Source organism: Cygnus olor, chromosome 2, assembly GCF_009769625.2.
Source record: "Cygnus olor isolate bCygOlo1 chromosome 2, bCygOlo1.pri.v2, whole genome shotgun sequence".
Taxonomy (NCBI): Eukaryota; Metazoa; Chordata; class Aves; order Anseriformes; family Anatidae; genus Cygnus; species Cygnus olor.
This window is the reverse complement of record NC_049170.1, coordinates 3,343,662-3,370,444: the sequence shown is the minus strand read 5'-3', so window position 1 is coordinate 3,370,444 and position 26,783 is coordinate 3,343,662. Positions and strand designations below refer to the sequence as shown.

The following is a 26,783-nucleotide window of genomic DNA, read 5'->3' as shown; positions in this document are numbered from 1 at the left end:
TCAGTTATAGTGGTTAATCCATGAAGGCACAGAATAAAATACTTACCTTCCTCTGCCTCTGGCTCTGGAGATGTCTTTCCTTTTAGGATTCTTGAAATATGGGCAACAGAAGCTTTTACTTTCTTCTTCAGACTTTGCTCCACTGACTGCTCCACTGAGTGAGACCTTCCATAGGGTTTAAAGAGTCCTGGCTTGCTGTAGAAGGAGCTTTTCTGCTTGCCACTCGAGTCCTTTTGGGGGCCATACATTTCCCTATGGCTCTCTGACCCTTTTCCCATGACTACGAGGTTAGCTGCCTCTGAATCCTCAGATATTTCCAAATGGTTCTTCCTGTTCTTTCCTTCTGCCTCCTCTCTGATGCACAGTCTTTTATCCTTATGCAGGTGTCCTGCAGGAGGTGACCTTGCCCTTGCCCTTTCACTAAAAGGTATAAACCGCCTACCCGTTGGTTTGGGAGGAGGCTTCCTAAAGTTCATGAATTCAAACGGAAAATAGACAATGTCATACAAGTCAGAGAAATTCAAATAGGCGGGCTCCACCTCTGATATGTCGAGTTTTGGAGTCCCGCTGCCAGGACTGGGTGCTTCATCCGACAGGTCTTTGATTTTCACTAACGAAACTTCTGGGTGTCTGCCGGTGTCCTTGCTCACGGGCACTTCACCGGGTGTTTTCTCGGCATCCGAGCTCTCCGTCGGGGAAACGCTCACTTGGCTAGAACTGAGGCTCTCGAATGCCAAGTCCTCCAGATGTTCGCATTCATGGGGAACTGTTTTTGCTTCCTGCCCTTTTGGTACCTCTGGCTCCTCGCTCACAGCAAGGTAGGGTTCTGCGAGGTCATCCAGCTCAGAGACTTCTCGTTTACCCCCTCGTACAGAAGGGCAGGAGGTGTCCATGGGTACTTGGCTATCTGGGCCTTTGTAGAACATCTCTGTGGGAGGTGAGATGTGCTTTACGCATTCCTCCTGGCCAGAAACTGACTCTGCCCAAACATTCATCTCTTCAGAGAGGGAAACCATCTCGTCCACTAAGCCCTCCAGCACAGCAGACTCCTCATCGCTGTAAAAAGAAGACCTGTGATGGGAGAGCTCCTGACCTTGATCCCTGTGGAGCAGCGGTGGGACAGTTTTTCCGTCATCACAGCTTCCACTTTCTAAGGCAGTGTCTCTCCCCTCGCCACAAACCTTTAGATGTTCCTCATATGCTAGCTGATAGACTGAAGCCGGAGACTGAACTTCTGGTTGTGGAGCACTTAAAATACCTGGGCACATGCCCTCCAGAGCAGCAGAAACTTTTCCACCAGGATAGACAGCCTTGTGCTGCTCAAACACCTGACTTCCAGCCTCGGGGCAAGGAGCAGACAAAGTCTGCCCCACCTCTGGGCTTCCACTTGTTGTGACAGCAGATCTCACCTCACTGTGAAGCGATGCCTTTGGGTGTTCTTGTTTTTCCCTCTCATAGACCGAAGGGAGACCAGTATTTTGGGATGTAACAGTTATAGCCGTGTGTCTGCCCTCCAGAGCAGCAGGCACCATGCCACTGCCCTGAGAAGCCTTCTGGGGTACACCTCCCCCAATTTCAGCTTCATGGACCAAACTGGGAACAAGTTCTGTGACAGATGAACCTTCACTCCTCAGAGCAGCCAGCATCTCCTTGCTGTGAGCTGGCTGCTCCCTTTCAGCGTGCCGTGCTCTGTCAGCAATGGCAGTTCTCATCGGTTTTGGTGGCAGGACTTTTGAAACAACGGGATGCTCTCCCTTTAGGACGGCTGATGTCGTGTCTGCATGAACTGAAGCCTTTGTGTGGGCTTCACTTTCACCACCGTGGGCTGAAAGTGGAGTGATCCCAGCAATACTTGGTCCTTCATCCTCCAGGACTGCAGATCTCACCTCTTTGTAGGTCTTTGGCTTCTGGTGAGCATGTTCACCAGCTGTTTGCAGAACTGATGGGACACCTGGCTGTTTGCCCTCCACGCCAGTAGGTGCTGGAATGCTTTGATCGGAAAGTTGCTGACTTTTTTCTTTACACACTGGAAGTGAATCAGTTTCTGTCTGTGGGCCTGTTAAAACAGAAGAACTTTCATGCTCCATGAGATCAGACTTGACAACGCTGTGAGCAGAAGCCTTCTCATGGGAATGTTTCTGCCTTTTGTCTTTCCAAGGTGGAGCTGGGGCTGTCCTTTTGATGAGGAAGCCCTCACCTTTTACATGGGGATGGGTGTCGGTGCTGTGAGCAGACTCCTGGGGCAGATGGTACGCTCCTCTCGTACTGCCAGGGGCTGACGTGGAGGTGGTCTCTGACTGTGGGACTGTTGAAATGGCCTGTTCACCCTCCTGAAAAGCAGCGTCAGGAGCACTGCCAGAGGGAGGCTTATCCTCCTTGATTTCATGTTTTTGAGCTGATGACACAGTTACGTCTGAGTGCTGGGCAGACAGAATGGGGCTTTTGCCTTCCAGATCTCCAGCCTCCTCCTCCATGTAAGTCGCTTTTGACTTCTTCAGTAAATGTTTCCTATTCTCACTCCTTTGAGGTGACACTGGAAGCCTGTCTAGCTGTTGCACACAAACAGCTGGGCACCCATTACCCTCACATTGTGTGGAAGGAGAGAGCTGCTCTTCTGAACGATCCTTGCTGGCTCTCCTGAAGTCCTCTTGCTCTGAAGTGCCTGCAGAACATCCCTTGCCTGGCCCCGCAGAAATGTCGCAGTGCTCGCTGCCCTCCGGGCAACTTTCCTGTGCCGTTATATCACAGTCTTCTTCCAAAATATCTTGCTCCCTCACTGATCTCGAGGCCCTCAGCCTGTAGTCATCCAGGGAACGACTCCGGCTAGACCCAGCAATAGCAGGATGGGGTGGTTTCCTGGAAGTATCAAACGAAGCTGATTTGGTCAAGGAACCCAGGAGGCTTTCCCTGTGATCATCTCCATCATCAGACTTGCCTTCTTCTTCTTCCAGTTCGAACTGTTCCAGGAGGGGTTCACGGAGACCACTGAGGGGCACTTTTGAATATCCAGCTTTCCGGAAAGTTCTTCTGGCTCTGTCCAAGTGCCTCCTGAGCTCCCTGCTGGGTGACGAAGGCATCCTTGCAGGTAGTTCAGCCGCTTGGCTGTAGAAAGTGCTTTTAATGACGCTCTGTCTAGGAACACACACAGGTGGCTTTTCTGTCCCATCCCCAGCCTTTTCAGTTTTGTCCTTTTCAGATAAAATTATGTCTGGTTTTTGTTTTTGAGATAGATCTGATGCATTTTCTGAGGAAGTCTTCACTGATGAAGGTTCAGCTGCACCACTTCTTTGGGACCACTCTGCTCTTTCATCTTGGATTCTGAGCTGAAGCCCCTCCTCTTGCTCTTTTAAAATACCTGTCACGAGCTCTTTGCTTTCTGTAGGTGATTTGTCCTTCACTTCACTTTTCATTGCAGCGTATTTCTTCCTCATGGGTTTTACAGGTGGGATTGAGATTTTGGAGTGCTTCTCTTCACGTGGATGTTTTGGAGGCTCCTGGCTGCTCGGTGCATCAAATATGGACAAGTGCAGTTCAGGTGCAGAGCCAAAGTGCCTCTTCTTGGGGAAGTGCGAGTTCTCGTTGTCTGAAGAGGAGCCGCTAGTGCTGGAGGAAGTGCTTTCTTCGATCAGATGCCGGGAGATGGCCAGGGAGGTGTTGTCGTGAGTCCCTTCCAGGATTTCTGGGATGGATCGCATCACCAGTATGGATTTATAGCACATCAGGGACCGCTGAAAGCCAATAAAAAATACAGCACAATCAGCTGGAAACATGGTGGAGTATGGTAAAGCAAACTTAGGAAAATGATCTCCTGCACCCTAAAAACCACAATACTAGTTAAATAACACGTTGCCACCCTTTTATAGCTACAGTCAGCCTAAGCCTCCGTTGTTCATTGAGCCTTCCTCATCACCCATTCACAGAGATGAAACCGTATTGACTACTACATACTTGCTCTGTAAACAGAGAAACTGGACCTGGTCTGAGATTTTTAAAGACAATTTGGCCATTCAAAGCAGATGGAGAAAGAGTTTTTAACCAAACACATTAGATAAGTGCAAGGTGCTGTACCTGGGTCAGGGCAATCCCAGGCAGGAGTACAGACTGGGAGAAAAACACACACACACACACACACACACACACACACAAAAAGAAAACCAAAGTAAAAGTCAAAATTTCTGCTGACTCCAGCAGGAATGCAGAAACCTGCTCCCATCTACACACCTAAAGGCAGGTGTCTTAATCCTTGTTTCAGTGCCTGGTGGAAAAGCACTGCACACACCCCAGAACTACAGTAATAGCCTGGGTAATTTATTTCTGCCACATCCATAGAACTTCTGGGCTTATTCCCCATTCATAGCCAAGCTGAGATCTCTGCCGTGCTCCCTGTCCTAGCACAACAGGCTTTAAAAGATTCTAATGTAACTGAAAAATATTTACCTAAAAAGAACTAACATAGATTAAGGCCAACTCACCTGCCACTTGCTCCGAGTCACAATGAATTTGAGCTGCTTGGTATTAATGAAATGAGCTGTTTCAAGTGGGAGATTATGCTGCCAGGTAGAAAGAGAGGAAAATCAGTGGTTAAAAATCCTGACTGCATTTCCAGAGAAGTTGTTGTTGTTTGTTTGTTTTGCTTTGTTTTTAAGGACTGACTCCTTCCAGAATTGTTTAATTTAGGAAAGTTATAATAGAACAAATTCTACAATCCCATTATGGCTACATTGTAGGCAATATCAGTTTTTCAATGATAAAAGCAAGCCTTGTTCAATGCACGTGATTCGGTAAATTTCCTTAATTATTATTTCATTTTTTTAAAGGTTTTTTTTTTTTCCTCTTCCTCCTTAGAGATTTATGGCACCAGAATGTAAACCATAACTTCCTTCTGCAAAACCAGTGTTTCCTCTCTCTACAGACATGTTATATTTGCTCATGTCAGTAGTAATCTTTGGAAAGGAAAGATATCCTGGCAAGTAAACACCAATGTGTCTCCTCTTTCTGGAGAGCCATGCCTGGAGACCAAGAGAAAAAATAAAACAGCAAATAATTATCAAGCAGCCTCGATAAGTTATCAAGAGCTGCCCCTTCAAAGGTCTTTTCCATCCTGAATTTATTTTTATGGTTTTAATAAAGAACAAGGGCAAACTTACCAGGAACCACTTGTGGGAAAGGCAGTCCAGAGCACTAGGCCTGTCTCTGATAAGAGAAAAAATAACAATTTTAGTAGCAAGTCGCTTCAAGCAGCAACCACAAGATCTTCCTGAAGGTGCCTGCTTCATATGGACACACGCATACACATTAGTGTATGTCTTTTTGCTTCTGTTTTGGAGCTTAGAAGCCACAGAGACAGAAAGAAGCTTTCAACCCAAGGTTTCCTTCCCTTGAGGCAGAACAGTTCTTCCTGCCCAGCCTGAGACTCCCTGCAGATCTGCAGGAAGATCCCATGGCACCCTGTAGGGAGCCTGTTCAAGGGCATCAAGAGCAGTCCCATGAGTGACTCTGACTCTTTAAAGGACCAAAGCAAAAATAGCTTTGGCACCAGGCAGAAAGAACAGAAATGAAATTAAAAAGCAATGACCTCTATACATGCCTTCAAGCCTCCTTTTGTGCTTGAAACTGCTTAATAAATGTGGTTCATATTGTTTAATTCCCCCATAACTCCCTCTGTAGCAGCACTTGCTCTTCCCACGTCCTCATGTCATTTCCGACACTCATGTACCTGGAGCTAGGGAGTAAAGACATTGCCATACCAGAAGCAGAGCTCTTTGGCAAACTGTGTTCTGGGTAGTGAATAAAGAATTAGGGCATAACGCACCACATCTCACTCAACTTTCCACTTTTCAAAGCAACTGCAGCTCTGATGAGCTGAGATCTGCCTGCTAAGACACCAGCATCTTTGCATGCCATCTGTAGGAAGCTCAAAAATGCACTCACTTGGGGTGCTTCTGTAGGATCCACTTTATAAAATCCTTTGCATCTTCACTCAGGTGAACAAAATCAGGGATAGTCCATGAAATTTCTCCATTTTGGATATTTAGAAGTGTTCCTCTGTCGTTCTCCCCGGCAAATGGAGACTTGCATGTTAGGCTTATTCATTGAATGACATAAAGTAAAAGGAGACAGACTTTAGATTTTTATTTGCTGTTCAACAACAGGAGCACACATGTCTATGTAGGGCTTGAAGAGGCCTGAGGGACTCCATGCGTGGGACTTGCAGTGCTTGTGAACAGTGCATCCATTAACAGAGCATCTTTTACTACAGCATGACTCAACATCTGACTGATTATTTATCTCTTACTCACAGATAAGGAATTTAGGGTCTGATTTTTCACAGCTACAGTAGGATGATGGCTAAAATGAGCAAGATAAAGACTGAACCCGATCCATTGCTCTCATTGCTGAGGAGAGCAGCTGTCAAGTCTTTAGGCAGGGACAGTGACCAAAGCCCTTGGAGATGCAGAAAAGAGTGACCAAAAGAGAAAATAAATTGCCAGAGGACTTGATGCTTCACTCATTCAGATCCCTCACTGGAAGGTGCTGGAGGGCTCTGACTGGCAAAGGGATATTGAATAAGTATGTCCAAGCAGATTTATTTACCTTAAATATGTGATGACTCCAACAGCCCTGAGGAGAGAAAGAACACAAATGTCAGATGTCCATCACTTCTCAAGCACACAGCCCCTTTTCCTGCCACTAGACACCTTAGCACAGTAAGATAACTTTCTTTTCCCCACCTTTCCAAGGAAAATAAATCCCCAAAGCTTTTGCTTTCACCTTTTTTTTTTTTTTTTTTCTTTTAGCATTTTATAAGATTGGTCTCAAGTATTCCTTCGTTTTTAAAGCACAGGTAGAGGCAAAGACTCAAAATACTTTTTAGAGACTGTTGGCCTTTTCTAGAAAGCCTCTTAGGATCGTTCTCTCTAGTTGCTGCCTTTATGAAAGATTGGCTTCTCTAAGATGCTCCTTTGCATTAATTAGCTGTCAGAGTTCAGTAATGGTTGACCAAAACAAAAAGAAGGAGCTTTAAATAACCCTAAGGGATTTGGGATTCTCGGTGTTCACTTTCAGTTTCCTTTCTTATCATCACTAGTCCATTTACTTATTAAATGTTAAGGAACACCTTTATTAGCTGCACCATCTCTATCGAAGTACAGTATTACTTACTCCCTAGTGCCCTGTTTGTACCTATAAGCATGTGGTACATTGCAGATGTGGCAGGTGTGACCAACAGCACGTGATTCTGCACAACACTCCCCATACCCCGCACCGTCAGATTTGCAAAGCAGAGGGTACTGAGCTTGTGATGAGATGAAGCCTATCCACTGCAAAATAGTTTGCTGTAACTACAATAAATTACCCTACGGAGTGAATGTACACACACAGTATAATATCATTAGGTATTCCTAAGAAAACATTTGTTTCAATCTAGAAGCCCCAAATTCAGGCTGTCTAGTGCAGAAGGTTTTTAGAAAGACAATAGGTTACCAGATATCAGTTGCTTTTGACACCGGTGACTGAGAAACAATTTCTGGGGCAACAAACTCTGGAGACCCATATTTGCTGAACTGAGGCTCAAAGGGTGTGATCTTCTGAGCAAAGCCAAAGTCACAGATCTTAAGGTCTTCCCTTTCAGGATAAACCATGAGGATATTCAGAGGCTGGTAAAATAAAACAAAAATAAAATAAAATAAAATAAAATAAAATAAAATAAAATAAAAGTAAAATGTTCCCTGGCCAACAAGAAGCTATGACAAACTAGACCTGCCACTGCACATTACCTTGATGTCCAAATGTAGAATGTTGTTGTCATGAAGATATTTGACTCCTTCCAAAATTTGCTTGATATACAATTTGACCTAAAAAAATCAATAAGATATTAAACAATTACTCATTAAAGCATTAAACATTAATATTAAATAAAGAAGGTCCCTGATTCCACCAATGGTTTCTTTTTTTTTTTTTTTTTTTTTTCTATGTAAGAGAGGAAGAGATTGAACTAGGAATACTTTTAAAACTGGACTGAACTTCTTATATCAGTCCTTGCAGTTGAAATCAGATGTGAACCAAACATTACTGTGTGGAAGGAAGCTGAGCCTAATGTGAGAAAGCCCTCACTTAAAAAGTTCGATGAGCCTTATTTTTAGAACTCAGATTTGGCTCATAAACAGCATAAATCAAGCAAACACATTTGAAAAACAAACAGACATTAAAACTATGTTGCAAACCTACTTTCTTGACTGTGTATAGATCCAGTGTGACTAAGACTGAATGAGGAATGAAGATTTACAGCTAGCTTCAAAATCGGAAGTCCATCACCTTTGAATTTTTATAGCGTTAACTGACATTTCCCTCTGAGGATCTCTGAGAAAAATCAGTTTTATCAATAAGTATAGGAAACTTGGCTAATAGGCAGGAGACGTGAAATATTTTGAGCTTTGAGTACCAAATATTAAAAAACTAAACCCACCACCTTAGAAACTATCATTTCAGCCCTTGGATACCTGTACAATTGTGAAGGGACAAAGCATTCAAAGCATTACAATATTAAACAAGTGAAGATATGGAATCTCCATAGGTGACAGATAGCAAAGAAATGGTGCATCAGCAAATATGGTTTGTATTAGTTTGAATGTGATGTGGTGTGCAAAATCACTGGTAGTTTCTAGTTGTTCCCTGAAGAAACTGACCAATAAAAGCTGATGGGAACACATTGTAAATCCTGATTCTGTTTTAACAAGTTATCACTGATTCAAAGATATTTCTCACACTGGAAAAAGAAAATACAGCTGGAAATTATTCTCTGCAGAAGAAACAGGTGGTACCCACCAGCTCTGGACTTTCAAATGAGAAGGAAAGCTTACCTCTGCTTCAGTGACAACACTCTTCTTGAATAAACGGTCAAGGAGCTCCTCGCTGGAGCATCTCACAACGGCATTAAGGGCAAATACAACTACAGTTAAATTACTCTTTTTACTTTGTAGCTACCTCTGCTCAACTAACAGAGAGCAGAATTCATGACATCTCGTTGCAAACTGAGTCGTTCACTTCCAGATATTTCAGAAAAGAACTTTGGTGCTTAACAACTCATTCCTACTCCTATATGCAAGTATCATAGCTTTGCCTAAAACAGCAGAAACATAGTACTTCAGTGAGGAGTGCACATAGATATGTTATCCTGTAAAGTGTGGAAAGATTGCTTTGTTATTTAATAGCTGAGGTCTGCCTGAGGAATACTTCCCAGCCTCCTCAGAGAAGAAGCACAGAAAAGGATACAACTCTAGAATCAAAATCAGGGTTTTCCGTGTCTCAAACTGATCCAGCAGCCTGGTAATTCTGTCGTGGGACAGAGAGGCAAGAATATCCCTCTCCTGATGTGCACGAGCCTTCGTTTTGCTTCGTAGAGGGATGAATTTGGCAGCACAAGACACTCTGTTCCCTTTATGCACAACTCGTTTCACAAAGCTGAAGCAGCCCCTGTGTAAAATCAAAGGAAAAACCCTGCTCAGACTCGGTTCAAAGCCCCCTGCACTGCAGGTGTAGACCTTTCCACTCCCCAGCCTTTTTCAGCTCCTACTGCTCAGGGCTTAAACTCTCCACCAAAGCTGATTTTCCTGTGTGCGAGCTGCTATTGCCCTCTCCCGGCTGTCTCCAAAACTAAGCAATAAGTTTCTATCGAAGGAAAAGGAATTTCAGGTGCTACAGGCTTGTGCTGGCAAAGGCTGATGCTCTCGGACCCCTTAGATGGACACAGTGCTTGTAAGTACATTACTGTGGGCTTTTGAGGCTAATATTGCCCAAGAGCCATACCTGGGCACCTTTTCTGCCAGGCTCTGGCTGGTATTTCTCTGGTGGGAGCCACCTGGACCTGCGGGCTCTATGGACTCTCCCAGCCTGGCAGAAAACTCAGGAAAGTGTTTCCAGCCCACCTGTAGCGGGGTGACCTCCTACTTCTGCCAGTCCTTTCACTATTCCCTAGTTTTTCACAGCTGGGCCCTCTTCTGCCTCTGGTTGCTGCTGCTCAGCAGCTGAGATGGGCAATGAGCTGTACTCCTGCAGTGATGCTGTGATGTTGAGAAATTCCTTTACCTTCCAATCTCCTGCTTAACCTCGTACAGGGAATGGAGTTTTCTCCGGGTGGCCACTTTTTTTGCTGCTTGGTCTTTCTTAGCTTTGGAAATGAAGAAAAATGTAAGGGTTAATATTCAGACCATGATGTCTTGCTAACGGTATTCAAATTTACTTCAGGACAGTATATAGAAAATATACAGGGGTCCTCTAAACTTCTGCACAGAATTAGGTGTAGTTATTTGATGACAGAACCTGCCAACACAATCACTGGGGCTGCATCTTCATCTGACAGGAATAAGGACTCAGGGTAAAGAGCAGACCACCACCAGAGGCATGCCCCCACTTATTTCTGTGGCCCACTATGTCATATCGGTGTTCATCATATGGTCTCAAGCAGGGAAAAAAAAACAAACAAACTCCTTTGCCCATCTGTGTAGGTGTTTAGACCATTTACCTTTATACTGGATCATGCCATACCGCTAATATCCAACTGCTAGGTAGGAATACATGGCAGAAACCATACGAGTACCAGGAGAAGATGGCAACAGAATAAATATTGCAGGGGCTACCGCAGCAAATCCTGCAGCTGAAAGAATGACATTACCTTCGTGTACAACAAGCTCGGCTTTGCACAGAACCTCCCCTCCTGCATTTTTGGCTACACAGGTGTAGACACCACCATCTTCTGAGCCAACGTTGTCCAGGATTAAGAAATACGTTGTGCCTGCCATCCCTTGATGGAGCCTATTGCTGTCTGTCAGCAGTGAAGTGCCCTGAAAGAATGAAAAGACTTTTTGGTACTGGAAAACCAAGATGGAAACAGATATTTCTTCTCTTCAAGAAATGGAAAGAAAACAGATGCTGGCTGAAGAAGTCCTCATGGCTAACTGTTTATCTATGTTACACAACATTTTTGTTTTGTAACCCATTCATAGGAATACAGGCTTGGGAAGGTTCACCAGGGCTGTGTGGTTTATGTTTCATCTCTTCCAACACACCAAACCTGGGCAGTCAGCCCAGGGAACACAAAGATCAGCAGCCTTGCTCCTGCCTGGTCCCCACTTTGTGCTGGCACGCATACCGCTTTACATCCATAAATGCCGTAAAAAAAGAGTACCGGAGGGGTTGTGTGACATAGAGGGCAGATTATGAAGATGTGCAGACCTTATGAGAACAGTTGACTGGGCAGTAATATATGTCAGATGAAATTTAATACAGATAAAACATAAAGTGATGCAACCCTGTTTCTCCATATGAAATGATGGGCTGTGAGCTGTTCTTTACTACACCGGAGCAAAACTTTGAATTACAACAGATCACTCCATGGCAACACCAGTTCAGTGCTGGATGGCAGTCAAAAAAGAAAAAAACAAAACAACAACAACAAAAAAATACATACCAGATGTTAGAAATGATTAGGGAAGAACCATAGTCGGTGATAGAAAGTACCATCTTATAAATCCTTGGTTTGCCAAGGGTGAGGAACTGTTGCAGCAATGCTTTCTCTGTAATAGCTTCCAGACAAGGACTGATAGAGCAAGTTGGGGCCCTTCAGCCTGGAAGGGAGGCTTTAGCAATACGATATGACAGAGCTGTCTAAAATTCTGAATAGTTTGGAAAGAGTGGGCAAGGACAGACTTTTTCTGATACGAAAACTAAAGGCCATCACAGAAGATGGCCCTTCTGGGCCATCACCCAGAATCAGCATAAGAAGTATAAGATGAAAGAATAAGAAGATTTTCCCCACAGAAGTACTGCTTTGCAGTCCTTTCCACAGTCCGGGGAAACGCCTGCACTTACCTTAAACCACAGCACAGTAGGCTGAGGGGTTCCTTCAATGACTGCCTGAAATTTGGCACGTTCACCAGCATTCACCTGCACGTCCTCTATTGTCACTTGCATATAGGGAGGACCTGGTGAGACACAAAGGTTTCAGGCGTTCACGATACCATAACTTTGTCCATGGTGTTCTGCTTTAGGTTGAGTTTCTCGAATGGGATTTTCATGACCAGCCATTTTGGATATGATATTGGCTTAATATAATATCAAGAGACAACACAGCAATATTTTTGGGTTTCTTTATATTGACATTACCTTTAGCCTTATCTTCATGCTTATATGTTACTTTTTGTTTAAAAAACAGTTATTGGTCAAGACACTGAATTATTTCAAAACAAAAAACAACAACAACAACAAGTCAATTAGAGGTATCAGCCAAAGAGAAGACAACGACAGTCACAGGATTTGGGAAATTGAAACAAGTCTCTTCCTTACTTGTTGGGGTCTTCTCCTCAGTCTTGTACACACGAGTTCTTTCCGTGGTCTCAATATAAACTTCACTGTGTACATCCCAGACCACATCTCCTTCTCTTCTGTACCAGTCTCCTGCCCCCGCAGCTGGTGATGTTCTTTCATGAAGAAAAGATTATTACACAGTCACACATAACTGCAGGGATATACTTTGCCATCAATCTATGCATTTAACCACCAGACAAAACGATATCTACTTAAAATTAATAAAAGAAGAATTTAGTTTTGGTGGAATTAATTTCTCCCCAACCATTTATAGCCTTCTTGCATACTGCATGTGTGAACAAGACTCTGAAGACGATAACAAACCTACAAGAACCAGTTCAAGTCACCAACTGCTTCTCTACAGAGGACTTGCTTTTCTGATACCAAAGTCTGCCACGTTTGGAAATCTGTGTATCAGAACCTGTATTCACCTGGAAATGGGAACAGTGCGCTCCTGAGCGCTCTGAGCTCCAGCCGCCGTCTCTTCACGGGAAAGGCCAGGGCTGGGCTTCGGTGCGCTTGGTTCTTCAGCTGGAATCTGCCTTTGTGCTTTGTCTGGCGGCAGAAATAGGGAAAGTTAGGCATGTCACCCATGAGGGCACAGCTGAAAGTCAGAGCAAAACTTTGGAGCCATCTCCAGTCTGCCTTGTGTCAGAGCTGAACCCATCCGACCTCAGCTGAGCGTTGTTGAAGCTAAAGGGGGAATTCGGCCCTTTTGAGAAGGCCATATGAAGCAAAGGGCTGCTTTTTCATTATTATTATTATTTATTTTTTATTTATATGAACTTTTCTGTAAGGAAACACATGCAGGCACAAATAGAAAAGGCAGTCTATAAGGACAAAAAGAAATAGGATGACTGAAAGAAAGTGTTAGTTCAGAGCATCCATTTTAGGAGATAATTTAACTTGGGCTTGGGTTCCACCAGTGTGTGACTATGATGATATGCCTGGTGTTAGCTTTCTACACACAAATAATACAATTAAACTATGCATTGTAAGGACAGTTTCGGATTCACTGGTGCAATCAGATTGCATCAGTGAAATTAGTAAGCTTACATAAATGTAGAACTGGTGGCCATGGAAGGCCGTGTCCAGAGGTACAGCTAGCATGGAGATAGGCTAATCTGGAGGAGTAATCTGGTATACCTCCCTTGGGTTCTTGGAAAATGTCCCCATACAGCTCTTAAATTACACCAGAACAAGGTTTGGCATCTGAACATTACAGGAAGGAGGAAATAAAAAGGTGGAGGAGCTTGAAGGCAGATGAGATATTTTTTGTTTTTATTACTAATTATTTGATCAGATATATCTTCAAAAACTGGTTTGAGCATCTATTGCAAAAGTACCTGTTTTTCTTTTGACACTGACCACTAGAGTTACACCCTAGAATAAAATACATCATCTTTTCCATCTGAGAAAAGGGGAAATCAAGAGAAGTCTTTTGCCAGAGGGAAGGAGCTTTTGGGGGGAACATTCTGGGAATGTTTGGTGCTGGCTGGTTTTGGAAGAAAGCAGCAGTTTCTAGAAAGCACATAATACTGCTTTACTTTGATGAACATGATTATTCAAGGCATTACTGGCAGGGTGAGAGATCCCAGCTGGGTGGAAAATGGCTTTGTGCTTTCCTGTTGCCAGCACTATCAAAATATTTGCCTTCTTTTTGTTTAAAACATATAATCAAAGGGACAGTTGTCAAGTCTCCATCTTATTAAGATAATTCCCCTGTTGATAAGACCTTTAGCTGCCTCGAGTGAAAGGACTGCAGACCCATCACATTCTCTATTCTGTGCTCTCTGTAGTTGAGACTAAAGAAATAATCCATTTCATATTTTACTTCTGATTTTTCATAGAATCATAGATCATTTTTGAATCATTCTACTTCACCAGAGGATTATTTGCATGGATGATTTCCCACTAAAAGAACAACAACAAAAAAAAAGGTTTTAAAATCCTGTAATTTTTTAAGCAGTTGTTTTGGGTCTGATTCCATTAAATCATTCTAAAGTTTTAGACAATTTTTTTTTTTTTTTTTAACAGTGTCTGGAGTTTGAGGGCTGCAGGCTACCTGACAAATCCTTTTAGGATCACCTTGGTGTAGGCCAGATGCTCTGACAGGACACAGACAGCTGAGACAAGTTGTTAGGGTAGAAGCAGGAGGAGGAGCGGAAGGGCTGCAGCTTGTTTGTGTGTTTCAGAAACACCATGGATATAAAAGCCTTGTTCCCATAGCAAGACACAGTCACACACATCATTGGTATTAAGCAAATAAACTGCTGAGGGGTCTCCTCAAGCTCCAGGGCCAGCGAACTGCAGGTGAACTTGTGCCCTACATGCTACAGAGCCTCTGGCAATTGACAAAGGGCTCTTAAAACTCCAGCTTGTTTATGGCAGACAAGAAGAGAAAAACAATCTCCCTTCCCCACCCCACCAAATCCTGTTTCCAGAAAGAGCTGCCCCAAGGTTTGTGCCAACCTAACCCCAACCCACAGCACCATGTTTCACTGGGTCTGAATGTCCTCTCTTACCCTGCAGCTGCTCAAAATGGAAAACCAAGGAGGAAAAAAAAATCCTTATTTGTGTGTTCAACATTATTGCCTCCCTCAGCTTCCCTGTGACATGTTCCCAATTAATTCCAGACCTACCATGCCCTCCAGCAGTCTGGGTTTGGGTGCTGGCTTCGTGAACAGGAGGCCCGGCCGCTGCTCCCGAGTGGTCTGAGGGAACGGGCCCAGGAAGGCCATGGCCACCGGCTCCTCGCACGCCCGGGGGAAGAGTCACAAGCAGTGACGCCGAGTCCACAAGTTTCCTTAGGGCTGTCTTGATCTCCTGGTCAGCACGCTGAAGTGAGGCCTGGACAGAAGTCTCCAGTGCTGGCTGTGAGGAAGCCCTTCCTACAGACAAGAAGAATAGCTTTTCTCTCTTCAGTGTAAAAAGAAAACAGCAGCAGCATCCAACCCCTCACAATCAGAAGAAGCATCTGTCATCACGTCCTTTTCCCCTCACAGAGCAGGGAGATGATGCAGGAACACTTATTCCAGCAGGAGGGAATGTGGCTAAGACTCAGGACAAGGAGACTGGCACAACAAACTTCGGACAGACGCATCTCACCGAGGCGAGGACACCGCACCACAGCGCGTGTCCCCGGCCCCTCAGACATCCCAGACAGTGGAACGAGGGATTCATCTCCTCACATTGGGATTCATCTCCCAGCTCAACCCCACACTGGCTGGCCTGGCAAAAATACTTTCATTGAGAGCAGTGAAACGAAGCCAGAGGTGACCTGCTGTGCAGATACCAAAGCTATTGTCCCGGGGAAGGGGAAGGAGAATCGGGCACATACCAGGCTTGGTGGTGCCTCTGAAGAAGGGAGGGTTGATGAGCCTGTAAGCCTGAAAGGTTGGCAAAAAAGACTCTGAAGCTACTGCTTGAAGAATAATGTATTTGTCCTCCTTTGCAATATTTGGGTTTGCACCGGAAAGTACCTGAAACTTAAATTTTCACTCAGCTGTGTCTTTGTAAGGCAGTATAGGGGCAAGGCCAGCTGGTGTGCACAGTAATGCACAGCAGTTGTGGATAGGGAAGCGTTATGCAGAGGAAGACATATCTTCTGCCTCAAGAAACTACAGTCCTGAAGGAAGAGGGAAGACAAGAAGCTTTCCAAACAAAAATGGATTTTGAACACACATCTTTGCAGAACTGCCACCCTGGAGACAAATCCCACAGACTCCTCCCCAGCCAGCACTGGCAGAAGAAGCTAGGGGAGGTGGGATCACTGGATAATTCAGATTGGAAAGGACCTCAGGAGCTAATCACATTCAATCTCCTGCCCAGCACTCCTTCCCCAAAACATGATGAGGCACAACAAAGGGACAGATATCTAGGGATACCCTTAAATACCCATCAAAAATGACAAAATCCATGTCAGATTAAGACTATTCATCATGTTTACAATGTGATTGCTCGCAAAGGAAGGGTACAAATGTGAATGATGTTGCAGTCCACAACAAAACGAGCTAAAAAGCTCTACTTTAGACATCCTATTCTGGTTGCCCAAACCTTAATTATTTTAAAAATATTTCATACAGGAATTAAAAAAAATAAAAAGTTTCCCATGGGTAAAAGAAAAATAAATCTGATTGTATTCTCGGAGCAGAAAAAATGACTCCCTGCCATACCAAGAATTGGTTCCCAGCGGGCCAAGATGCAGGGAGAGCAATCAGGATCTTGCTGAAAGAAAAAAATAAAGTACTTGCATACACATGGTTCTGACTTGATTCACGTCATTCACATACAGCAGGTCCTGCAGCTCTGTTTCGATTCTGCTTCTTTCCCAGCCTTTAGACAGCAAATTCACATGATAGGCCTTAAGGTAAAGTTGAAGGCTAGGTTTGGATCACCCTCTTTTAACACAACTCACTTGATTTTTTTTTTTCTACTGTCCTCCCCCCATGGTTATGGAATGTTTCAGTTCTGGGTCTGTTGATGGAAAAAGCAAGTTTTGCTTACACGTCCCAGACTGCCCCATCAGCGGTCATCAGCACTGGGCTGGGTGAAAGATCTTTAAATGTTTCCCTAGAAAAATATTTTGATTCCCTGGAGTTCCTGTTATGATTGCTGCCAGCTGGTGCTGCCCTACCAGCTGGGCAGCTGCCAACAAGTGAGCCATTTGGAAAGGCGTGAAACACCCTCGATATCTCTCAAGGAGAAAATATATTTCAGTTTAACTATGATTTGTGTTATTATGGTCAAATGTGGTATTAAGATCAAACTAAGACAACTGGTGAGGCAAGAGGTTCTCAAACATTCCAGGCCTAACAAGATAATGCAGGATTCAGCTCCCCTTGTGTTGCTAGTACCATTGCTTTCTTCCCTACTTAGTGATGTTACATGCTGGGACTCAAGCTGTTGACCTGTGGAGCTTGAATATTATCTAAGGTACATCAGACTAACACTGTGGTGATGACACTCCTGCAATGGACAGCCTGTTTGCCAGTCCTAAAATCTTGACCATGAACCTTTCCACCTCACATCTCCTTCAGCAAATAACCAGGAACACAATACCCACGCATATTTTGAAGTTCCAAATCAGCCTCAGAGAAGAACCCAAGTAGACGAGCATTGTTCAAAATTATTAAAGAAACTATTGAACGATCCTAAAACTGAACAGGAAGTATCCCTCAAAACAGGTTCTTTCATTTCCACACTTCTGAAACTGTAAAAAATTGCAGCTAGAGCCGAACTGCATTAATAATGTCCTTGGGCTGCAGCTCAGCTCCTGCTGGTCGATGGGAGAAGTGGATGAGCTGACGGAGGATGGAGTGCAGTGAACAGAGAAGAAGACAAAACCAGCAAGTTTAGTGACAGCCGATGCAAGACATTTATTGATATAAACTCAGCATCTAACAGCATATCTTGCATTTGATTTGCCTTTTTTTTTTTTTTTTTTTTTATGTATCTCAAGCAAACTGAAGTTTCCACTTTATTAATACCTGCAGGAATTATGGTAAAACATTGTATTAAAATTTTAATACAGCTGTGTTTTCATCTACAAGAAATAAACCCCCACACATCTCATTAGTTATCTACACAGTTTAATCACTTACAAGCATAATTTTTAACCTCTAGGAAAATATTTTGAAAAAATATGTGATGGACTTCTCATAAACCTTTCATTTTTTGAACAGAGTTCTATATAAAGATTTTAAACATTATTTTCAATTGATTTTCTTTTGCTTAAATTTCAAAAGAAAGTGTAAACAGATGTTAATTATTTTGGGCTAATGAGTATTTTTTCTATGACCATCTGAACTGCAGCTTTCTAGCTTCTTAAAAAAAATACCTGAGCATCAAGCACATCAGGAGGAACCTCTGCATTCCTTTATGCATCTTTACTATCTTTGGGTTAATATTATGTTTTTAAAGACTAATATAGAGCAAATTCATTTGTTAGCAGTATCTACATAAATCCAAATGAAATTCACTTCCTCCCGTGGAATTATTCTGTATGGATACTTGAATAACTGAGAACAGAATCAGGTCTGATATGAAAGAAACACTTTCAGTTTCAAAAATATTTCCCTGTTGTATGTCTGCTACTTTCCAACATACAGTGCAATATATGAAAGAAGCACTAATATATATCCATTGTATTGCTTAATTATAAAACAAACCGTATAAACCAAGGAGTTGTTATCAAAAACAGAAGAGTAACATAAAAGAGGCTTCATTTCTTTCACCATATGCAATCACTGGAAAAGCAACCTATATCTGGAGGGTGGTTCACGTGGTATTACACATAATATCCTGTCTGGATATTGAAATGAAAAAGGCTGTGAAATGCATTAATTTCAGTCACCACATGATCAAGGTGCAGCCACAGAAGAAAAAAAAAAATGCATTCTTTTCTACAAGCACCTTTTGTAAATTCAGTCCCTGTTAGCAGGAATATTGCCTGGGGGACTCCAGAACAAGTTTCACAATATTACCTAGCTGGGAAACACTGAGACGGAACATCACACACCAACATTTCCAAGGCAAAAACTCACTCAATCCTCTCTCTTCATGCTAGTTAGAAATTCAGCTGCATCTGAGCATTCTGGTTTCCCTGCACCATCTAAATGAAAACATTTTCTACTATGACACGGCCACACAACTCAGCAGGGACAAGGTGTTGGGACTTTTCACCCCATACCTCTGTCAGATGGAGAGGGCCAGTGCTTGGTCCTACTGAGATCAATGACAAATTCCAGTTGACTTCAACTGGGACCAGTATTTGGGCCTATGAGCTCATTTCTTCCCAGGGCTGAGCAACTTGTTGAAGGTTTGTGCAAATTCCACTTTTGGTGAAGCCAACAGGAATGAATGAGCCATGCCCGGTGCATCTCAGCCTTCCCCTCGCAATCAGCTCTCCTGCTGCAAAGCTCCAGAGAAACTCAACAGAAGGCAGTAAGGGTGACATCTACAGTGCAGTTCAACATACGTGGTTACAGTAACGTGATGCAATTGTACCTGGCAGTGCTTCCAAGCAGCCCAAAATATTATCAACAGGTGTATTCTTCAGCCAGACATTTATGGTAAAGATCTGTTGCTTTGTTTTGGTTTTAACTGTGTTTGTGCTCCTGCTGCTCAGTGGTGAATTCCTTTTAACATGTTAGGAGACGTTATCCATCAATCTGCTAACAGCAACGTTTCACCACTGGCATGGACAGGAGACCAAATATACCAGATTATTCTACCAGTAATATTTATTGACAAAGACCACATTTGTGGTTCTCTGTGTGTGTTAGCATTTGATTATAGATACAGAAGTCATTTTGTGCAGCCCTTTAATCTTTTGCTGAGCATTAAGTAAATCTGTATTTTAAAAGGTATGGGTCATAAATCCACTACACTAGAATGCAGAGAAAATGAAACCTACATCTTTACACAACTAGGAAGTGGACTTGAACATAGCTGTCATTTTAAATATGGTATTTTTTCTTGTATTTTTATTTATTTATTTTTTAACTCAATGCAGAAGAGAGCAATGAAATCCTTGACCTCCTCAAGTCAGTGGGACTTTGACCGCTGACTTCAGTCAAGTTAGAATTTCAACTGAAAGGTCTGAGCAGCCCTTTGCATTCCTAGTAAATGTAATATTTCGTAGTTATTTCATTCTGTGGCAGAAGTTCATAATAATTTAATCAGACTGTGCATGTTGAAAGGTTTATGAAGAAAATTTTGGCAGAGCTAATTGGTGTCAAAGCAGTGAGAAACTCCACGACCTTCAGGTGCACACCGTGACAGGAGATCGCTTTAGCTGTAAACAGTCTTCCTATTCTGGCTGCTGAAGGATGCTGAAAAGCTTAGGTACTTTCACCTTCTTGCCACACTATAATTTACAAGTTGGCATGTGAAATAATTTTTATGTTCACGAACAAAAAAGCACTTATTTATATTTGTGTCACAGGTAGGAGAATCAGGCTTTTCTTAAACCTATCACCACGGCTCCACTCTGGAATGATATATGTTCACCTCGATCAAAGCTTTTAAAATTACCAAACTGACATACATGTTCCCTTTAAGACTAGAAAAACTCATATTTAAATACATTTTTTTCAAAGGTATTCCCTCATACATGTTACCGTGTAATCATTGCCACCAATTCTCCTCACCTACAACAGTTTTGATTTTTTTTTTCTGCTTTTCTTTTGTGTTAAAAATTATGCTTGTATCTGCTCAGCTTTGGGAGAGGTCTTCTGTGCTGATGTGCAGCGTAACAGGCTCACCAACAGTCCCATAGCTGAGGGTTCTTGTGGAAACTTCAGTTTTAAAACTCGACTGTCCGTTGTCTGCCGAGAGCTGGACTTCAGTGCAGAAAGATGGTTTCACTGTAAAGGAGGGACCAGAAGAAGCCGCTGCTGTTGCTGCGTGCACTCCGGGCGTCACCGCCATGCAGGTATCACTCACGTGGAAAGAGATGTTTGAGGGGCCTACAGACTGCACACCAGTTACTCTAGATGCCGACACGAACATGCCCCCAGGAACGTGCTCCTCAAACTTGCTGAAAAATCTTTGCCTGGGCTTGGAAACCACGGGTCGCCCCAGGTTCAGCAGCACTGGCTTTCCAATCGTTGGCTCGTTAATCTCTGTCTGGAGCACAGAGATCTCACACGGTTTGTCTGCTGTCTGGTTCTGATCATCACACCCGTAGGTCTCGCCTTCTTCAGGAACATAGTCTTCAAGATCCTCCAAAGTTAATACTTTGCCATTGTGGGTTAAGATTTTGCGGTCCCGGGTGCTAATGTCTTCTGTCTGTAGTTCTTCTGGTTCCTCAACTATGATGACATTATCCTCCTCTGGAAGGACATCTGGCACTACTTCGGGTACTCCCTCTTCAACAGGCCAAGATGTGTCTAATTCATCCTCCTCTTCTTTAACCTCGGCGCTCGCTGGTGAGAACAGAAGTTGGTGTTCGTCTGCAGCAGTGGTCTCAAAGCTGAAGATCAAGGGCTCACCCCCGCAGGCAAGCAGTGGGGAATCGACACCTGATCCACAGTGAGCGCTCGCTTCCTGTGGGCTGCTCTTTCCTTCAGTTCCGTAATCGATAAATGAATTATTGCCTAGTTGTTCAGACCCACACGGGGAACTTCTGTCCTCGCTGCTGACTTGAGGTCCTTCCTGATCTGTTGCATAAACCAGGGGCTGGATGTCAACTTCAGAGAGACTGTCTTTAGGCAAAGAAGATTTTGACTGTTCCACCAGTTTATTGTTGGAATTGTTTGTGTTTGGATCATCATCTGGGGAATGCCTAGGCCTTGAGCTGGGAAAAGTGAATGTTAACACCCCTGAGTCATCTTTTTCTTGTTTTGCTGGAGAAGATCCTCTTTTCCTTGCAGGTTTTGGTAATTTTTTCACCTTGAATTCAATTATTTCTTCTACTTCAACCCATTTGGGCTTTTGCTCTTCTGTCTTGGTCTCTGTGATTTCTCTTGCTGCTGCTCCTTGCTTGTTCTCGGGCTCTGTGACATAAAGCACGGGGACAGCAGACTTCGATGTTGCCTCTTGCTCATGTCTGTGGACAGGCTGCCTGATCTTTGAAACGTAAACTGGCTCTGGAGTTGGCTCCGCTCTCGGAGAGCGGGAAGGTGAATGACCTGAAGAAGAACGGGCAGGAGAAACCCTTCCCCTTTGCCTTGGGCTCTTCACCACAGTGGTTATCGTTTCCTCTCTGATGAGGGAAAGGGTTGAGATGGAGTTGGCAAGAAGACGAGACTTTCTGGGGAGCCACACTCCATCCGCACATGCCATTGTGGTTCAAGGCGCTACAGTGGGGTTAGTTTTATGAGCACTCCAGCTTTTGGTGAAGCGTGTCATTTTGGAGGGGATACACACACAACACACACACCCACATGCCCATCTCCACTTACTTTCTGAACCAGGCAGAACCTCAGTGCCATTTCCCCGAGGTGGATCCTAGCTCCATTAGCCTCCTTGAGTGCACAAAGACAATGAGTATCTCCAGCTGAGAAATGGTCTTCTGGATGCTGCTATATCTCACGTGCTTGTGTTGACCACCTACTATGCTGCTTTGGACCCACAGAGCAGTTTCACCCAAAGATTTTAAACACTCGCGGTGTTCACCCTTTTTCTAAGTGTCCTTGGCTAAAATCTGGGCTTCAAACTCAATGGCAAAATGTTCTTTTTTTTACAGTAGGGTCAGTAGTTTCCTTTTTTTTTAATAAGTCTATCATATCTTTATGTTGTTGATTCTTTTGAGACCACACATCTGCCTTTCCACAGGCAGAACAGTTACATTAAGAGGGCATTTGGCAGCCAGGAAAAGAAAGTTAGAACATTTCCCGCAGAAGTCATCTATGTCAAACTATACTCATTTTTACTCTTCATAATACTGTCATTGCAGGCACAGCCTGATCCTACTACCAGCGATTGCCATAGGAATACCAGATCAATCTGGGATGCATGATTGCTATTTCTGAGAGGAATTCTGCTGGTCTTTATATTTTTTGAGGCATCCAAAGCAGTTGGGATTTTTCCGTATCTCTGCAGAGATAAACTGCTTGTGTCAAAACAATATTCTCCTCCCATCCCTGAGCAAACTGACTTTAAATGAGCTGCAGATAAAATTCTATCAATAACTAAAAGCTGGGGACAGGAACACCCAAACTCAGTCTTTAATGTTCATAATTCATACGTTTAACATGCAGTTACTCCTGCAGATATTTTCAGTGTCATTTTTCACATGGAAAAACATGAAGGCAAAGACAGCATTTGCTTTGCAAGTGCAAAGAAGCTGATGCTCTTCAGCAGAGGTAGCTAGTTCAGTGGAACCAAGAGGCAAAACTGATTTTGTTTTTGTGCTGAGATTCTCTTCCTACCTCCAAGCAACAGAGACTGAAATAAAAAAATGGAGGTAACTGAAGGATAAAGACAATCGCCTGAGGCAGGAAGGAGTCATTATGAATCAATACAATAGCTTTTTCTATTCTTCTGTTTCTCTCTGTTTCCTCCCCAGCCTCAGCAGCTAGTCTGACATGCTGCCTCGAAGGGCTGAAACCAACAGTTCTGCTCTCCAGCCCTCTGTGCTCTGGCTCTTCAGTTGGGACTCAGAGATAGGTGGAAGGAGCCCCTGTGAAAGCAGAGCCTGTTTGTCCTGCTGCACTTGCCTAACCAGCACAGAAGACTAACCAGCTTCAATATCTTGTAGGCTTTCTCTTCTACCAATTTGATCGTTGGGGACTGGACTTGGTTTGGTAGTGCCTTCTCCTAACGAGATCAGATTTTTTCCCATGATTATTCTGCCCCTTTGAGGATGAGGTAAAGGTCAGGATCAGATCAGCTACAGTGAAATTTCTTTTCTCCCTGAGCAGCCTTCCAGCCTTCTTTTCTACTGTTTACCTCCTACTGCTTTACTCTTTCCCAAAAGTTATCAGAATTTTTCTGCACCTCTTGTTGGGCTTGTTTGCTGGCACTGCAATGCAGAGCCTTCATAATGACCACGGTGCCTTTCTGAATTATGCAAAATTAAGTCCCTTCTATACAGATGAGAACGAATCCTTTTTGTGTTTGCAGTAGACTTTGCTCTACACTGCAAGGTTAAAATGCTTTTTTGGCTCCAGGATTTACACATACAGATATTGTTCAATCTTGTCTCTAAATTAGCTGTCTATTTATTTCCTGGTTATAGTTTCAAAGCTGCTTCTGTTGCTTTGCTCATTATGTTTTAAAAGATGCAATGTGCCCTTAACAGAGCTGTTCCAAACTTTACTCCATCACTACCCTAGTTCTAGCTGAGGGCCTCCCTGATGGGTTCATGACCCCATCCATTAGCAAAAGGTGGGGGATTTCCATCGGTCTGAGAACCCGCTCACAAAGATACCAACCTCCTTTGGGGCTGCAGCCCTTAATTTAGGAATCACTTCTCGAGTTGCCCAATGCAGTAGCCCATGGAGCAGTTAAAAATTTACGAATCAGCTGAACTGATGGTATTTTGCATTAGTTTGTTTTTATTTAATCAGCCAATATTAATGCTGCTTCTTGTGATCTGAAATCGTAAAGAGGACGGTAAGCTTACTGAGGAGAGATGTGAAATAAAAGCATTTTTTCAGCTGACTTGCAGGCACAGATATGTAGAAAGATGAGCTTTACTAAGCTTTAGACATGGCCTGTCTGTGGGTGATTACTTCCTGCTCATGACTTTCTTGGGATGTTTCTGAATGTGATATCAAAAAGTATTTCTCCTTTTTGTTACCCTATAGATATCTGAACCCTGGCTCTTGAGATGGCGTAGGCAGAAGCACCTTCATTTTCTGGTCGTTACAAGGTAAAAAAAAAGTCAAATGACTCAAGGTGTTAACTGAACAGATGTGTTCAAGGAAGGGGGCAAAGGCAGACCTCCTTCTTGCCTCTCCTTCCTGTTCTTTGCCAATTTATCAGTTATTCAGGGTAGAAGCTTCTAGGAGCGGGAGGCATGGAGGCATATTTATAAGAATGATCCACTGGCTCCAAAGTGGCTAAATGATGACAACTGATAGTCATCACAGAAAATAATACAAGAAACAAAAGGTAAAACAATTGCTTAACCATATTTGAGGTGTCATTTCACACATCCACCTCACCATCTAACAAAATTGTTAAAAAAAAAAAAAGCATCATGTCCAAGAATCACGAAGCATGTCCAAGTCGATGATTGGTTTTAGCAAAATTATGACTCCGGTGGAAATGCATTTCCCCAAAATACACATTCCACAGTCACCTATGGCCATTAAGACATGGCTTACATTTTTTGAAGGTGCTCTGAAGGCCTAACATAGAAGGACAGTGTAGCCCCTCCAGCACACAAGACAATTTTATTTATGTACTTGCTTATGATGCTTATAAACAAGAAGATACTTTAAGATTTTAATAGCTGATGAGCTACTGGTCCACATACAATTGAGAAAGTACTGTTTTTTGCTGCAACTAATCTTTATATATTTCAGTATAAATCGGGATCAAAGTATCCAAGAAGCCCAAGGAAAAAAAAACTCATAGAAATAGAGCCAGAGAGGGTAAAAATGTGCAGCTTCTTTCTGCTATATCATGAAAGGCCTTCCTGAAGAATTTAAACAGGAAGGCAAAATAAAACATTGTAAGCTGTGTTTGTTATGTCTGTACATCTTTAGAGTACCCGGTTCCCAACGCCTTTTTTTTTTTCCAACACTGTGAGTCAGATTCTACATCCTTGAGCCCTTGTGCGACTCCTGAAATAGTCAGTGGAATTTCCTCTCGTATAGTATCCTAAAAATAATTAGCCCATGCTGTGTCTAACAGCAACATTGCTTTTTTTTTTTTTTTTTGAAGTGGACAGTAAGATTTTTCAGGTTGTCACTTTGCATAACACAAAATACCATGAGATCTGGTGGAACAGGAATGAACACACTTGCATGGCCAATAAACACAAGCTTGTTATTGGATCATGCATAGGCAGCAAGGCAAATCACAAATGTTACCAGAAAAAAAAAAAAGTCAGCACTTACATGATGATGGTTTTCTTGGGCACTTTAGTCTCTTGTTCAGTGACTACAAAGAAAACAGTATGAACAGCATGGGGTTAAAGAAAGGCAAAAGCTGAAATGATTAAATTAACTTTCCTCAGTTATTCAAAATAAACTGGAGTGAGAAAAACATCTGTACCATCCCATCCATGCTTTCTGTGGTTATTTCCAGCATCACCTTTAATGATTATGACCAAGAATGAGAATTCAGAGTGCTCTCTGAACAGAGTAATTTAGATTTGCAATTAACTATTTTGTTGAGAACAATATCGCAAAAAATGTTTTTTGCTGTTGTGAGATCATGGCATTTCTGTTTGGAAGGGCAAACATAGAAAACAAAGTTGTTGTTTTTTTTTTTCCACCCTTTTTTTTTTCCTTCCCCTATAATAAGTTAGTGATAGTGTAAGAAACCTGAAACCTGGAAATGTCTTGACATGAAAAACTCTGGAGAGCTGAAATTCTTTAAACTGTTATTTCACTTACTAGAAGAAAAGTTTCCCCAAAACAATAAACAGTTTCCACTGTGGACTAGATGCAAAATCCAAGCTGATAACAATGAAAACTAAAATCATTATCATCAGAACAGAAAATTGGAATAAAAAATTCTCTACCAAGCCCAGAGGGAGCCCTGTAATACACTTATGTCTACTTCTTCAATTTTTTATTTTATTTTTTTTACTTAATTTGCAGATTTTCATGACCCTTGTCCCATAATGAACTAGAATTTCTTGATAACATTTGAAGAGCTAATAGAGATTTTCAGCAGGTTCCCAACTTATCTGCCTGAATAAAATTAAGACACTGAACCAGACTGTTTTGAACATATTCTGATCTACTGAACTTAATGCGAGATTGAGAAAAAAACAAGACCAAGCCCCATCTTTTATT

The 26,783-nt window shown here is 42.8% G+C and overlaps 2 protein-coding genes across 2 annotated transcripts in view; both read right to left on the bottom strand.

Moving 5' to 3' along the window:
- The window catches only part of OBSCN (obscurin, cytoskeletal calmodulin and titin-interacting RhoGEF), a 180,612-nt gene that overhangs the window by 9,963 nt on the left and 143,866 nt on the right, over positions 1-26,783 (bottom strand). Inside the window, 15 exon segments of the mRNA XM_040550191.1 lie at positions 47-3,728; positions 4,473-4,550; positions 5,148-5,193; positions 5,932-6,084; positions 6,595-6,621; positions 7,483-7,655; positions 7,776-7,853; positions 8,859-8,919; positions 9,271-9,471; positions 10,084-10,165; positions 10,670-10,838; positions 11,866-11,978; positions 12,340-12,473; positions 12,792-12,915; positions 15,003-15,251. Coding sequence (XP_040406125.1) covers positions 47-3,728; positions 4,473-4,550; positions 5,148-5,193; positions 5,932-6,084; positions 6,595-6,621; positions 7,483-7,655; positions 7,776-7,853; positions 8,859-8,919; positions 9,271-9,471; positions 10,084-10,165; positions 10,670-10,838; positions 11,866-11,978; positions 12,340-12,473; positions 12,792-12,915; positions 15,003-15,251 — 5,370 coding nt within the window.
- On the bottom strand, positions 17,697-22,551 carry LOC121066266. Its single transcript, XM_040549695.1, has one exon. The coding sequence runs from the start codon at positions 22,147-22,149 to the stop codon at positions 20,578-20,580; it is 1,572 nt and encodes a 523-aa protein (XP_040405629.1). The 5' UTR covers positions 22,150-22,551; the 3' UTR covers positions 17,697-20,577.

What these genes read in the sequence shown, in the direction of transcription:
- LOC121066266 (XM_040549695.1), bottom strand. Translation starts at nt 22,149, where the DNA reads ATGGCATGTGCGGATGGAGTGTGGCTCCCCAGAAAGTCTCGTCTTCTT.